This window comes from Saccopteryx bilineata, chromosome 5 (genome assembly GCF_036850765.1).
Source record: "Saccopteryx bilineata isolate mSacBil1 chromosome 5, mSacBil1_pri_phased_curated, whole genome shotgun sequence".
Taxonomy (NCBI): Eukaryota; Metazoa; Chordata; class Mammalia; order Chiroptera; family Emballonuridae; genus Saccopteryx; species Saccopteryx bilineata.
The window spans coordinates 207,072,062-207,087,367 of NC_089494.1; the positions used below are offsets into that span (position 1 = coordinate 207,072,062).

Here is a 15,306-nt window from a genome sequence, read left to right on the forward strand (position 1 = left end):
GGGGAGGAGCAGGAAGCATCAACTCCCATATGTGCCTTGACCAGGCAAGCCCAGGGTTTTGAACCGGCAACCTCAGCGTTTCCAGGTTGACACTTTATCCACTGCGCCACCACAGGTCAGGCCTCCAGCTACTTTTCTTAAATCGCCTTCCACTCTGTGTGCCTCTTCCCCACTTAGTCTCTGCCTACTCGCTGTTTCTCCTTATCATTTCAACTTCACAGCTTAAACCAGTGGTTCTCAAACTTCACTGCATATTAGAATCACCTGGGAAGCTTTGAAAATGTCCAATGCCAGGCTATACTTTATACCAAGTTAAGTAAATTTTGGGGGGCTGGAACTCTGATAGTTCATTTTATTTTTTAAAAATTAACTCCCTATGTAATTCCACTGTGCAGCCAAGTTTGAGACAGAGCAGCTGTAAGCCATTTTGCTTCAAGGATGCAGAATTACAAATGTTTGGTTCATAGCCTAAGTCAGAATCATCCAAACTTATTTGTTTTAGCCAATGCCCCACATTTAGAATTGAGAGAACTGATTCTACCATAACTCTTGTGTGATCTCAGAACTCAGACTTCAGCTCCTAAAAGTTCAGACAGATATTTGAGTGCCATTCTTTCATGGTTGGGCATGGAGTGTGACTCCTGCTTGGAATACATTTGTCTGCAGTAAAACCATGTTATCCCAGAAATGAAATTAGGTCTTTTATCATCAAACCTACTTCGTTGGAAAACAATACAACATTCCTTTGTATGTGGCCAGTGTTCGGTGCATAGCCAGTAAGCATATGTAACCCAGGGAGTAAAAATAGCAGTTATCATTATATGCTATGGCAAAAAAATGTTCCTTTTCTCATTACAGTAAGGGAGTCTTATTGCATACCTCTCAGGAAACCCAATAATGTGTTACATGAATTTTCCATGGGAAGAAACAACTGGTTAGGAAATCAAATACTATACTTCTAGACAGTGACATTCAAACCTAGGACTCGAGGGAAGCCAAAAACTGCTCTGGTATGGTCCCAGCAGGATTGAAATACCTCCTCAAAGCATACTGAGCAAATTCCCATGATGCCAGGCCTCTTGGAAAAGTTTCTGGGGGTCAAAGGCCTCCACAGCTGCCTCCTTCCCCTTCTCTCAACCACTTGCTCAAGTGGAAAAAAATGTTTAAAGGGTAAGTTACCACAGTTCTCAGTTATACCAATTTCCCCTCTGGGGAAGTTTGATCCTGGGTCCTAAGATGCAATGCAAACTGTACTGCAGCTTGGGATCTGAATTTGTGTCCCAGGTATTTGCTGGTCCTTTGCTCAAATTAAGAAATGCAAAGAGCAGAAGAACAAAAGGACACATGAAGAAACGGGAGACATGGGTGGGGATGAGAGAGTCATCACAAGTGTTGGGGAGGCACATGGAGGTGGGAAGTATCATAAAAACATGGAAAGCTCCCAACAGAGTCACTGGGGTTATACTGCCGCCATATTGGCTGCCACTAGAGCTCCGCGATCACCTCAGAAGGCAATCGTGTGACACACCCCTTCTTCCTGTCCATCCATAGAGGACTAGGCACAAAGGACAGCATGGGGCCCTTTTAAAAAACTTGACACAGGCAATTCTCAAAACTGACAACATTGGGCAAGAATCTTTCTCATTTGGTTTCTGTGTCCAACTGAGGTAGACAAGGCCACATGTGTTATATACCTACGTGAGTGCCTGGAGCTTCAAGAACGGTTTTACAAATTGCCTATTTGTAAATTGTGATTGCTCCTTTTCTATTGTCCTCAACACCCACGGCCTCCCTACTTGAGAGTTACCTTTTGACAATATTTTCAAAGGCTGCATGTTGAACTGTCTACAGAACATTACATTTTCAAATTGCTCAGCCTGTACCACATGTGCGTATATAACCTAAGCCTTTAATTTAATGGAACAAAGATGCCCCGGAAAAATGAAAGGCCGTTGCCTAGAGAGTCCCCTTCTGCAGAATGAGGGTTTTTTCTGTTACTCAGCCTCCCACCAATGAGCTCCAACTTGTTTCAGAATCAAAATTTTCTACTTACGGTAGGTTGTTCAAAGAATATGGCCTTTCCTGGCTGGTTTGCTCAGCAGTAGAGCATTGGCCCAGTGTATAGAAGTCCCAGGTTTGATTCCTGGTCAGGGCACACAGGAGAAGCGCCTATCTGCTTCTCCACCCTTCCCCCTCCCCTTCCTCTATATTTCTCCCTTCCCCTCTCACAGCCAGGCTCCATTGGAGCAAAGTTGGCTCGGGCACTGAGGATGGCTCCATGACTTCCACCTCAGGTGCTAGAATGGCTTCGGCAGGAACGACACCCCAGATGGGCAGAGCATTGCCCCCTGGTGGGCATGCTGGGTGGATCTTGGTCGGGCACATGCGGAAGTCTATCTGACTGCCTTCCTGCTTCTAACTTTGGGGAATTCCCCCCCTCAAAAAAAGAATGTGGCCTTTAAAAAAAAATCCTCATTTTCTGAACTACATGGCCTAGATGGTACTGTCTTATAAAACTACATTTCCTCTTAGCAAAAAGGTTATAATCAGAAACTTTACAACCCATATGTTTTTATGCACACACCAGTCAAATCAGTGTTATAACTAGAACAATTATAAAAGAATGCAATTAGGTAAATTTGGAATAATGATTTACTATTTTATTACCCTGTAGCATTTTCATATACACTACCTTCTTTCATTTTTATAGTAACTCAGTAGGAAAGATATTATTACTGTTCTTCATTTTAAGAAGAAACTTACCGTATTTTCCCATGTGTAAGACACACTTTTTAAAAAAAATTTGGGTTCTAAAAACTGAGTGCATCTTATACAGTGGTTGTAGATATTTTTTACTTGCATTTCCTGCTTTTTTTGGCGCTCATTGTTGAAGACACTGATTCATCATCAGACACAGATGAGGACAATCTAATGGATGGGAGTTTTGACAGTGATGAGGAGTTGTATAAATTTCATGATAAATAAAACTTGAGTTCAATAACTTTATGTTATACATTTTTTTTTCAAATTTCAAGCCCCCAAATTAAGGAGCGTCTTATCCATGAGATCATCTTATACATGGGGAAATACGATAGTCTCAGAGAGATTGACTTGTGGCCATGATGCCATGGCCAGAATCCACCCAAGCTGAGGTTGGAATCCAAATGCTATGGATTTCCTTCCACATGCTGTTTACCATTTCATACCTGAAAACTGGCAGCTCGGAGCTGGCACGATCTGACTTAGAGACTGTCAATGTACAAGGAAAACAGATGCTTCTTATGTTCTAGAAAAGTTCAATCCCCCTTCAAACTTGGTGCCTTAGAAATGAGAAGTTTTGTTTCATTTAATTTTTAAAGCTCTAAAAAAATTATTTAAACTGCTTTAAAATCATTAAAAGGAGACATCATGTGGTTAACCAGACTAAGTTGCTTTATGGCTATAGATGCGTGAGAGATTTATCTGGATGATCACTTAATAAGTTACATAATGTCTAATGGCTGGGGTGTGCACCTGAAACTAATTAACAATCTATATCAACTGTAATTAAAAAATAAAAATGATTTTAAAATGAGGAGTAAAAGACTGTAAGTGCTTTTTTACAGGAATAGAGCCAGACATCTCGGGTGGGGGGGCCAAAGTAATGGCAAATAGTGAGAAGGATGTGGGGAGGGAATAGCAATAATATTCCAAGAAATTTGTTTCTATTATGAACTGTAACCACAAATAAAAAAGGAAGTGATTTTCCAAATCCTTTTTTTTATCTTTAGTAGTTGAGTTAATTTTGTATTCTTTAAGAGGGCCTTAAAAAGCATTCCATTCATTACCAGATACTTCTTTCAAGATCACTGGCTTGCAAATCCTGGGTGAGTTACAGTCTCACAACTCAATCCAAATGCAAAAAAGTCCCAGAAATCTGACACAGAGGTAGCAAGTGTGTGAGCCACCTATCCCATTCCATTCCAATAAAGTCATCTCACCCATTTATGAAAGGAACTATTCTGCTAACTCTCAGAAATGTAGGATGGCTTTTTCAGGGGAGTATGGGCCTGAGGGTTATGGTGAACTTAATTTCATCACCATTTTTTTATTAGGAGGGAGGAAGCAACTGTAAAGCAACAAATAGTTTGACTTCCAGAGGGAGATGGAGAACCTCAAGTCAGCCTGGCACACAGAGCACTGGAGTGCATTGTCTCTGAACTCCTCCAGGGAGTTCAAGGTCAGTGGGAGTCACCTCTTCATTGAATAGCTTTTCCTAAACGAATGAAAAGTCAATTTATTGGTGTTGCTTGTTATATTTTGTTTTTTCCTTCTGTTTATTGTTTTCTTTAAAGCACCTCAAACATTTATAAACGGAGAAGACAATAGAGTGGAACGCATTAATTAGTTCACTGCGTTCTCATAGAGCAAGAGTCTTATTTTGGTGTTAGCCTGTGTCCTCGGGCAAGTCACTAATACACATCTTTGGATACAATTCTCTCACTTTTTACCTCCAGATAGAGCATGGCTGCAAGTGACCAGACCTAGATTCTCTGGCCCCACTGCACAGGGCAAGTGGCACAGCCAGGGAGGACACATATTGTAGGCAGATGCTTACTGTTTTAACTAACTCAGCCCCACTTCTCCTCAAGCTCTTTTTAAAATGTACTCTATCCTTCCTCCAGGGGGAAAAGCTGTATCATATTTGCAGAGATGGTGGGAAGGTGTAGGGGTAAGATTCCATTTTGAAAAAAACTCCCTTTCCCCACCCTCTGCATCAGGCATGTTGCCTCCTACACCCAGAAAAACCATGTCCTCACCATAGTCATCCCAATAACTAGGACCCTTAATCATATGATATATTCTAGAGACTAGACCTCTCCAAGGAGGTAATTTGCCTAAGAAATATGCACTTTATTTCCAGGACAGTTCATCCTTTAATTACCATGCCATCTTTTTCATTTAATCCTCATGATCCTGTGAGGCACAAATCAGTGACATTAAAGACTCACTCAGTCATTTAGAGCTAGTGTCTAATGCCATCAGAGTTCAAATCCAAGAGTGTCAAACCTGCATCACCATCTCATGAATCCTTTCTCCTGGAAAGAACAAATCTGACTTTCATATAGCTTATATGAGCCTTCCTAAACAAGTACAAGACAATTACCATGAAATGTATCCAAAAACTTAAAAAAAATTTTTTTTTATTTATGCCCTGGCCAGATAATTTAGTTGGTTAGAGCCTTGTCCCCAAGTATGGAGGTTGCCAGTTTGATTCCCAGCCAGGGCACATGAAGGAACAGCTTGATGTTCCTGTCTCTCTCTCCCTTTCTCCCTTTCTCTCTCTCTCCCTTTCTCTCTCTCTCTCTTTCTCTTTCTCTCTCTCTCTCAAATCAATACAATAAACATTAAACATTTTTTTTATTTAATGATTTTTGAGAGAGAGGAAGGGAGAAAGCAAGAAAGAGAGAGAGAAACACTGATTTGTTGTTCCACTTATCTATGCACTCATTGGTTGATCCTTGTATGTGCCCTCACCAGGGATCAAACCTACAACCTTGGTTTATTGGGGCAATGCACTAACCAACAGCTCTCAGGCCCAAAACTTTCTTTGCCATACAAATCAACAAAACACTGATTAAAAAAAAAAGAATTTAGGAGTAGAATAGTATTTGACAAAAATAGCACCTCAATACAGAAAGTTGGGAGGTAGGTGTTGCCAAGAAAAATGGGCCTTACAGAGTATCGGCATTGGGATTATAGATCCATTGGTTACAATGCCATTTCGATTATTCAATTCAAGACAGGAATTTGGTCCCAACTCTGTGTAAAAACATGAGTCTAGATGAATACCTACCAATTAACCCCAAGAGTCTGTTCTGAAAAGAAATTGTAGACTTCTATTTTTTTTTTAATTTAAAATTTGGGTTATCACTGAACAGCAGCAGTATTACCTGTACTAAAACCACCTTGCATTACCTTCAAGGATGTTAAATTGAGCCTGAAGACCCTTTCCTTTGTTAGTTTGTATTTTAAAGGCTAGCTGGTTCTAAGACCTGTATTCTTTACATGTCTGCCAAATAAAGCGTCTGCTGATTGTAGAAAGGGTTTGGGTCGCTGGCTCTTATTTGTGTGCGTGTTTGCTGTCTTACTTTACATCCTTTGTGCTGTTCTCGCATTCCATGAAGGTTTTCTTGTTCAATTTTCCTTCAGCTGGGAGATGTTTGTTTTCCTTTAGGAAGGTCTTTTCTTCAGCCCACTTCGTATTTTTCTCGTTTCTTCTCCATTTACCCACAGACCTTCGCTCTTGCTTACCCGGCAGCAGCAGATGCATTGTTCTCACAGCTTCTACACCATCCCTTCCCTCTCTCTCCCAGAGGACTCAACTCTGACTTCTTTTTGGGAGGTCAGCAGATCTAAGGCCTTTGACCCAAAACTCACCAGAGACCATGCATTTCTCTTGTCATTGTAGCCTTTTAAGAAGGTGTTTCTACTTTTGATTGTTTTGGGGCACTGGATAAAACACCCTTGAAACTTGTATAAACAGCAACGGGCCTGCTCCACATTCTCAGCATTTTTATGGTGGCTGTGAAAGCTGCCCCCAAACTACCTTTCAGAGAAAAAGGAGCAGGTGCAGATGGAGCTGCTGACGTGTAATTTTCATCACAAAATAGATTGCTGTAGGAAACAGAGCCCCCAATTATGTTTCCAGGAAGCCCCCTCAACCTTGTCTTTCAAGTATAGAGATCACATCGGAGAAGAAGGAAAACTAATAAGTGAAATATCGCAAGTCACCCTGTCATGAGTAACTAGAAGGAAATGAAAATCTCAGGGCATGACATGTGCCATAGGTAAGACTTCTCAGGAAAGTGACAGCTCTGCTCAATGCAAAGCCAGATTAACCCAGAGCCCAGGGGCTTCTCCTCCGGTTTCTGAAAGGTCAGGGAGGAATGTCCATCCATGTCTACCAAGGCGCGTTCATAATCCCCATCTCTAAGTATGTGTGAGAAGCAAAGCCAGCCTCCCTTCCTAAACTCTGAGCATTCAACTAAAAAATCAACACATAATAGATGAGATAAGACATATTCAAAAGACATCTTAGACACCAAATGTTTCCCACACCAGAAGCAGAGAGTGCAAGGACTCTTCAGTAACCTTATTGATCATATTAGCATATCTAAAGAAAGAATGTGTCAATCAGAAGGGGGATTTCAGTGTGGACAAGTAGAGGAAAAATGAAATGGGAGCGGAGGGCTTGGTGGCATGATTCGGGCAGTCAGTCTGAGGGGAAGGCCCTGTCTCACCAGTGCGAGCGTCTGGGCTACCTGCCAGACGTGTCCCTGCTGGAAGACAGGCCACCCGACAGGCAGAGCACATGCCAGCACCCTGGTGCCTCTGACCCACTCTCTTCACTCAGAGTCAGAGATCACCACACACTTATGGTCCTCCTTCCTAGTTAGCTTTCCTGAGAAGACAGAGTATACTGCTACTTGTTCCACTTAGAGTTGTCTTTTATCAAACTGAGTTAATGCATTGGTCTTCTGGCGTATATTCTTTGATTTCTTGTGAGTTTGGATAATGTGAAATAACATTCCTAAATTCCATGAGCCCCCGGGCTCTGTCATGACCAGTTCTATATGGCAGTAAATTCAACAAGGGAATAAATTGGGGGAGGGTACTTCTTTATAATCAGGCAGACAGCATGCTTGATAAAGTGGCAATACTCCTCCATTTTACCACATGCCAAAACGAGTTCAAAACCATCAACCCTGTTCCGGACTCATGGAACAAGCCTAATCCTTCTGAGACTTCTCACCCCTTTGTTTGAGAAATCGGCCATCATGTATGGGATGACCACTTCCTTTACTCAAATCCTGAGCCACAGAATGGGCACATGCCTGCAACTGGCCAATGATAATACAGTAAATAACACCAGTAGCATCTGTTGTTACCATGTAGAGCATTTCATTTAATCTTTCTAATCACCTTGAAAAGTAGGTAGTTTAATCCTCATTTAAAGATGAGGAAATAGAATCTTCATGAGGTAAGTAACTTGCCCAAGGTCACAAGCTGGAGTGTGACAGCCCTGGCTCTGAACCCAGACCTGATCTGACCCTGGCACCCCTCCTTTGAGCCACTTGGTATCACTGGCCACCAGAGAAGCAACTGGTTCAATGGCTCTGAAGAGATACCAGACACAGCCCAGCACAGTGAGGACAGTCACAAGAATCTCGGGATAAGGTAGGACCCCACTCATGGCTGTGTTTTTGTGGTTGGGAGGAGCTGCTTGTCCCCTATGCAAGGGCTCACTTTGTCAAGTTTGAGGAACGAATGCTTGCAGGAATGAAGGGTCCTGCAAGAGACTCTGTGGCCAGTAAACTTTTCACCCTTGAAAATGATGTGGCTTGATTTAATGACTTAAAATTCCAGGCAATTTGAACATTCTCAAATATTAAAACATTTAGTGCCAAGTAAAGCAGCTAAACCTCGATTAATGAAGAAATACCAGCAAAAGCAAAAATTTGTCGATCTAGGGCAGGGGTCGGGAACCTATGGCTCATGAGCCAGATGTGGCTCTTTTGATAATTGCATCTGGCTTGCAAATAAATCTTTAATAAAAAAAATAACATTAAAAATATAAAACATTCTCATGTATTACAATCCATTCATTTCCTACCGCTCATGTTCATGGTTGAGGGTGGCTGGAACCAATCATAGCTGTCCTCCGGGACAACACCAAATTTTTATTGGATAATGCTTAACGTACACGGGTCGTTGTATGGCTCTCACGGAATTACATTTTAAAATATGTGGTATTCATGGCTCTCTCAGCCAAAAAGTTTCCCAACCCCTGATCTAGGGCTTAGTAGCTCAAGGTAATGACACTCAAGTGGTGTGGTAAAGTGGAACCAGGAGCATCTAGACCCCTTTCTGACTCTTCCCCTCATCAGCTCTTTTGCTTGCATTAACCTACTATATTTCCCCATGTATAAGGCGCTCCCATGTATAAGATGCACCTTAATTTTGGGGCCCGAAATTTGAAAAAAATATATTACTTAAAGTTACTGACCTCAAGTTTTATTCATCATAAAATTCATACAACTCCTCATCACTATCAAAACTCCCATCCATTACTTGTCCTCATCTGTGTCTGATGACGAATCACTGTCTTCATATATTGCCTTGTCCTCAGTTCCATCTATGGCATTTGAAATGCCACAATCACTGTATAAGAAGCACCCAGCTTTTAGACCCTAAATTTTTTGAAAAAAGCACGTCTTATACATGGGGAAATACGGTACATTTCCTCTTGCTTATAAAATTGGGATAGTAATAACTGTCTCACTGGGTTCTTGTGCAGGTTAAATGAGCTAACATATGTAAAACACCTTGAGCAGTACTTGGTTTGAAACAGTGAAAAAAAAATTAACTCTCGTCCCCTTTCTATAGCTAATTCCCTCCACCAAGAAGGAATTGGTTTTCTGGGAGTACAAAAGTTCTTACTTTAAGGCATTAAAACCAATCACAACCCAAACCTTTTCCAACAAAGGAACCAGAACTATCACAACCAGAAAAACAAAAGAAGGAATGTGCCTGTTTTGATGACCACTGTGGTACAGGTGAGTGGGGTGGAATGTCACGGAAAGCTATGGGCCAGTTGTTTTCTGTAGTCCTACAATGAGACAACGCTTCACAGAGTTCTGACCACACCTGGGATCAGGATCACTTTCATCAAGCCCAGAAATTTAGAAATACAGTAAGGATGAACTCTATCAAACCAATGCCTGCTGGAGAAGCCAGTGGTTTAAAAGAGGAAGTGTCTGAAATGTCTTTACCCAACTTCCTTCTCACATACCACAAAATGGGCAAGAAAAAAAAAGGAAAAATAGGGTGGGGACATAATGAGTCCCATGCTGAGGTTCAAAGAGCCAGCTACCAGCTAGGGGGCAGGTTGGAGGAGGTGTGGGAAATACAGTGAGGGCCAGCCCAGCCTACCTGCGGACCACCAGCCGGAGGGTCTTGTAGGAGCCTTTCACCAGGGACACAGCCTCCCTCCTGGAGCTGCTCAGCACGACCTCGTTGATGTGCACCACCTCGTCCCCCGCCTGCAGTTTGGAGCTCACCAAGTCTGCTTTGCCCCCTTCTTCGATCTGCTCAGAAAGAGAAACAAACCACAAGTTAACTGCCCTGGGCCCTGCATGGACTCCACAGTGCGGCACAGACCGGTTGAGACTAGGACCCACTTTCAGGGTAAGCCTCGAGCAAGCAGGACCTGACTCCTGGTTCCACCTTGCTTGCCCACACAGATGCTCAGAAACATTAGCTGAAGGGATGAATGCAACTCGGTTTCCAACCAAAGCCACTATCCCATGGTACTCATGACCCTCACCTCTTTTCATCTTCAACTCCCAAATCCACTCAAAGCAACTATTTCATTTCTGTATAAGTTGAGTTCTTCTTACCTCATTTTTTGGGTCTAAAATTATAATTCATTGAATAAACTGTGGTACATTCAAATAATGAATGTTTTTTTTTGAGTGAGCGAGAGAGAGGGGCAGACAGGGACAGACAGACAGAAAGAGAGATGAGAAGCATCAACTCATGGTTGCAGCACCTTAGATGTTCACTGATTGCTTCTCATATGTGCCTTGACCAGGGTGCTCCAGCTGAGCCAGTGACCCCTTGCTCAAGTCAGCGACCTTTGGGCTCAAGCCAGTGACCATGGGGTCACGTCCATGATCCCACACTCAAGCTGGTGATGCTGTGCTCAAGCTGGTGAGCCCAGACTCAAGCCAGATGAACCCTCACTTAAGCCAGCAATCTCAGGGTTTTGAACTTGGATCCTCAGTGTCCCGGGCTGATGCTCTAACCACTGTACCACTGCTTAATCAGGCGAGATAATGAAATATTATTCAGCACTAAAAAGAAATGATCAGGCCATGAAAAGACATGGAAGAACCTTAAATGCATACCACTAAGTGAAAGAAGCCAATTGGAAAAGGCTACATTCTGTATGATTACAACCACGTGACATTCTGAAAAAGGCAAAGCTATGGAAACAGTAAATAGATTAGTAGTTGCCAGGATTGGGGGAGATAGAAATAACTAGACAGAACACAGAGGATGTTTAGGGCAGTGAAACTACACTATAAGGGTGGATACATGACATTATACCATAGAACAGTGGTTCTCAAAGTGTGCGCCAGGGCGCACTGGTGTGCCCTAGAAGATTTCCAGGTGTGCCCTATGGTATTCCAGAGAAATATGTGCCTGTTGGGAACCAAAAATCCAACAGGGTTTTTGGAGTTTAGATTTTTGGGGGACAGAGGTGTGGGGAATTGGCTGTAAGCTGACAGCCTGCACAACCCCCCACCTCACTTGCCTGATTAGGATGCAAAAGGCTGTTAAGCTGTGGTACTGGATTGTTTACACTACCCCCATGTTCCCTGGAAAGACTGGAGGCAAGTTTCTTCTATCCTTTGTTTGGTGTCAAGTTAAGATGATATGTATGGTGGGGGTTTTCTGCACTCAACACAATTAAGAGTAAAAAGAGAGGAATTCTTCAATGTATTGATGAGGAAATGAGAGTTTGCCTTTCAAATATATGCCCAAACATTGAAGAAATTGCTAGGACATATCAGGCTCATGTTTCTCATAAACACAAGAATGAAAAACTTAACACATTCACACCAGGACCTGCCGAATTTACTAAATCTTACTAAGAATGTGTGTGTGTGTGTGTGTATATATATATATATATATATATATATATATATATATATATATATAACTTCTTTGTCATTTTTTTATTTTTTAACCCCTCTTTTTTAAGAATTCTAAAAAGCATAACTCAAAAAATGTAACATAAAAATGTTTTTTAATGTCAGAATAAATTTAATTTTGTCATACTTATTTTATTTAATTACCATAAAATCACGCTTGGACTTTATATTTTTTCTTTAATATTTGACTTAATTATTATAACATGTTCCTCAGAAATTTGTACATAGTATGCCTACAATTATTTGTAGGATTTTAAATATGCCCCGACTTCAAAAAGTTTGAGAACCTGCCATAGAATGATAACACCAAGAGTAAACCCTGCTGTAAACTGTGACCTTGTGATGATAAAGATGTGAATGTAGGTTCACTGACTGTAACAGATGTACCACTCTGGTGGGGATGTTGATAATAGAGGGAGGCTGTACCAGGTGGCGGGGGGGGGCAGGAGTTCTGTATATAGAAACTCTCTCTACATTCTGCTCAATTTTGCTGTGAACCTAAAACTTCTGTTCAACTGCAGTCTATTAAAAATTATAATTCATTCAACCAAGTGATTTAACACTTGCTTTATGCCAGAAATTGCTCCAGATGCTAAGGCTGTAATAGTGGACAAAACAGACCGAAATCCTTGCTCTTCTGGCATTTATGGTGGAGGCAGAGAAACAAACACTGCTGGTAATAAGCAAGTAACTGATGGGAGACATTAGAAGTTGATGGTGTGCACTGGAGACCAACAGAGCAAACTACTGCTCAATCCAGAGTCATGCACCGGTGGATGCTTGTGGGATGACAGGAATGATGAGAGGGAATGAAAAGTGAAAAAATAAACATAGGCCCTGGCCGGTTGGCTCAGCGGTAGAGCGTCGGCCTGGCATGCAGGAGTCCCGGGTTCGATTCCCGGCCAGGGCACATAGGAGAAGCGCCCATCTGCTTCTCCACCCCTCCTCCTCTCCTTCCTCTCTGTCTCTCTCTTCCCCTCCCGCAGCGAGGCTCCATTGGAGCAAAGATGGCCCGGGCGCTGGGGATGGCTCCGTAGCCTCTGCCTCAGGTGCTAGAATGGCTCTGGATGCAACAGAGCGACGCCAGAGGGGCAGAACATCACCCCCTGGTGGGCAGAGCTTCGCCCCTGGTGGGTGTGCCGGGTGGATCCCAGTCGGGCGCATGCGGGAGTCTGTCTGACTACCTTCTCGTTTCCAGCTTCGGAAAAATGAAATAAATAAATAAATAAACAGTAAATAAAACCTGACCTATATTTTTTCTTTATTCAATAATTACTCTCTGGAATTGCTCTCATGTTCAAAAACCTCAATAGATTTTAGTATATGTAAAATATAACAAATTCCTATGATGAATTTGTATGTTTAATCCTTGGTGGCTTTTAATTTTTAAAATAATGTATGAAAATTAATATTGTAATTTATTTATTAATGTTTATTAATTTGTGAGTAAATCATTATGTAGTCATTAATTTATTACAAAGGAAGACAGTCGCAGGGGAAAGTGAGCCGGCCCCTGCTTCGTGCATGCTACTCTCTAAAGCTAGCCACTGTTTACAGTTTCACTTGTGAGTGTCATACATATGTTATTTTCCTTTTACAAAATGGTATCCACTATACAAACCTCCTCAGCCATCTTTTGGCATTTAACAGAGAGGAATTAAAGTGTGCTTAAAGCTCGAAGAATCAAACAGATAACCTGTAGGAGGAACTCACTCTTTCTAAGCTGTGGACTCCTCATCCATAAAATGGGGCTCGATTGGTTTGAGCACATCGGCCCCAGGTGCTGAAGATGGCTCCTTGGAGCCTCTGCCTCAGGTGCTAAAAATATCTCGGTTGTGAACATGGCCCCAGATGGGCAAAACATCAGTCTCAGACGTGGGGTTGCTGGGTGGATCCCGGTCAGTGCACATGCAGGCGTCTTTCTCTCTATCTCCCCTCCTCTCACTTGGAAAAGAAGAAAAGAAAAAAAAAAGGAGGGGTTGGTGCTCTGGACCCAGACTATATGGCTCAGCTGCCTACTAGCTGGGTAACTTGGAGCAGGTTATTTAACTTTATTGTGCCTGTTTCCTCTTCAATAAGATGATGGTATTTACTGCAGAGATTATTGGGAGGACTGAGTGAGTTCATGCTAGTAAAGTGTTTAAACAGTGTCTGGCACATAGTACGTATTCAATAAAGGTTAGCTCTAATTACTGCCTATCCTTTGAGCCCAAGTTCATATCCCTTCTCCTTTAAGCCTTTCTAGGTCTCTCTTGAATACCCACTCTACCCCTTCACCTAAAATGTCCTTTGAGAAGTAACCCCTCTCTCCTCAATTTTCAGAGAATCTAATGAATAAAAGAATACATAAACTGGGAAGTGACATTTAAGTAGTTTATTATTTTTATACCACTTTAACATGCTGATTGTGGTTGTCACATCCTGTCTTTCATGTGAGCTATTTACGCTGGTTCCACTCCATCCCCAGCTTGAGCTGTGAACTCTTGGAAGATAGAAACCATGACTTCATCTTTACTTACCCTAGAATGCCTTCCCGGAGCTTTGCACAAAGGACTTCCTCAGAAAATATTGGTTTATTATTCACTCAACAAATACTTCTTGAGCATCTTCTGTCAGTGACAGAGCCAGAAGCTGGGCGGACAAACTGCTTAAGTGCAGTTTATGGCATTGAATCCCCTCTCTGTTATTTGCCAACATTTCCAATGAAATGAGACCTAAAAAATGATCAGTTTCTTCTATAAAAAGGAAGTCAAAAATCTCATTTGTATATCTTCTATTACGTTTTTTTCGTGACTGATTAATGTGAAAGCAAACACTACAAGGAAGCATGTCATAAAAGATTTCATTGTTGTTCACTGTTTTTATAATCCATCATATAACCTTTTCTATATATTTACGGAGTTCCTCATAATCTCTTCACTCTGCACAGAACTTTTAGGTTTAAAATACTTACTTTTAAAGAACCATTAATGCAATTATTTATAAAATCGGGGCCTGGGATAATATTTTGAAGTGGTATTTACTTATTAAACATTGGGCACCTACTCTATATTTTGATTCTCAAGTCTCTTCATACTCTCTGAGTGGTTCATTCTGTCTTGGGCTTTTAATTATGTATTACCAGAAGTGATTTTAGATCTTTTCTCTGGCACTGATTTTTTGCATAAGCTCCTATCCTGTATTTTCAGCTTCTTTTTCCCTCTTCCTCCTTTTTTTCCTCTCAATACCCCTCCCTCATCATGAAACTTCTCCTTATCAACCGAGACAGAAGCTCTCTTTCTCCTCTCAACCAGTAGTTTCTACCTGTCTTGAGACAAGCTACAATCACTACCATTGTAATTTTTTTTTTAATGAGAGGAGGGGAGACAGAGAGACTCCCGCATGTGCCCCAACCAGGATCCACCCAGCAAGCCCACTAGAGGGTGATGCTCTGTCCATCTGGGCCATTATTCTATTGCTCAGCAACCAAGCCATATTTTAGTGCCTGAGGTGGAGGCCTCAGAGCCATCCTCAGTGCCCAGGGCATTAGCCAATCGGGCCATAG

The 15,306-nt window shown here is 41.8% G+C and overlaps 1 protein-coding gene across 3 annotated transcripts in view; it reads right to left on the minus strand.

Moving 5' to 3' along the window:
• The window catches only part of SHROOM3 (shroom family member 3), a 323,146-nt gene that overhangs the window by 206,423 nt on the left and 101,417 nt on the right, over positions 1 to 15,306 (minus strand). For all 3 annotated transcript variants that reach the window (XM_066233275.1, XM_066233274.1, XM_066233277.1), the window contains one exon: positions 9,976 to 10,130. In XM_066233275.1, coding sequence (XP_066089372.1) covers positions 9,976 to 10,130 — 155 coding nt within the window. The remainder of the gene's footprint in view (positions 1 to 9,975; positions 10,131 to 15,306) is intronic.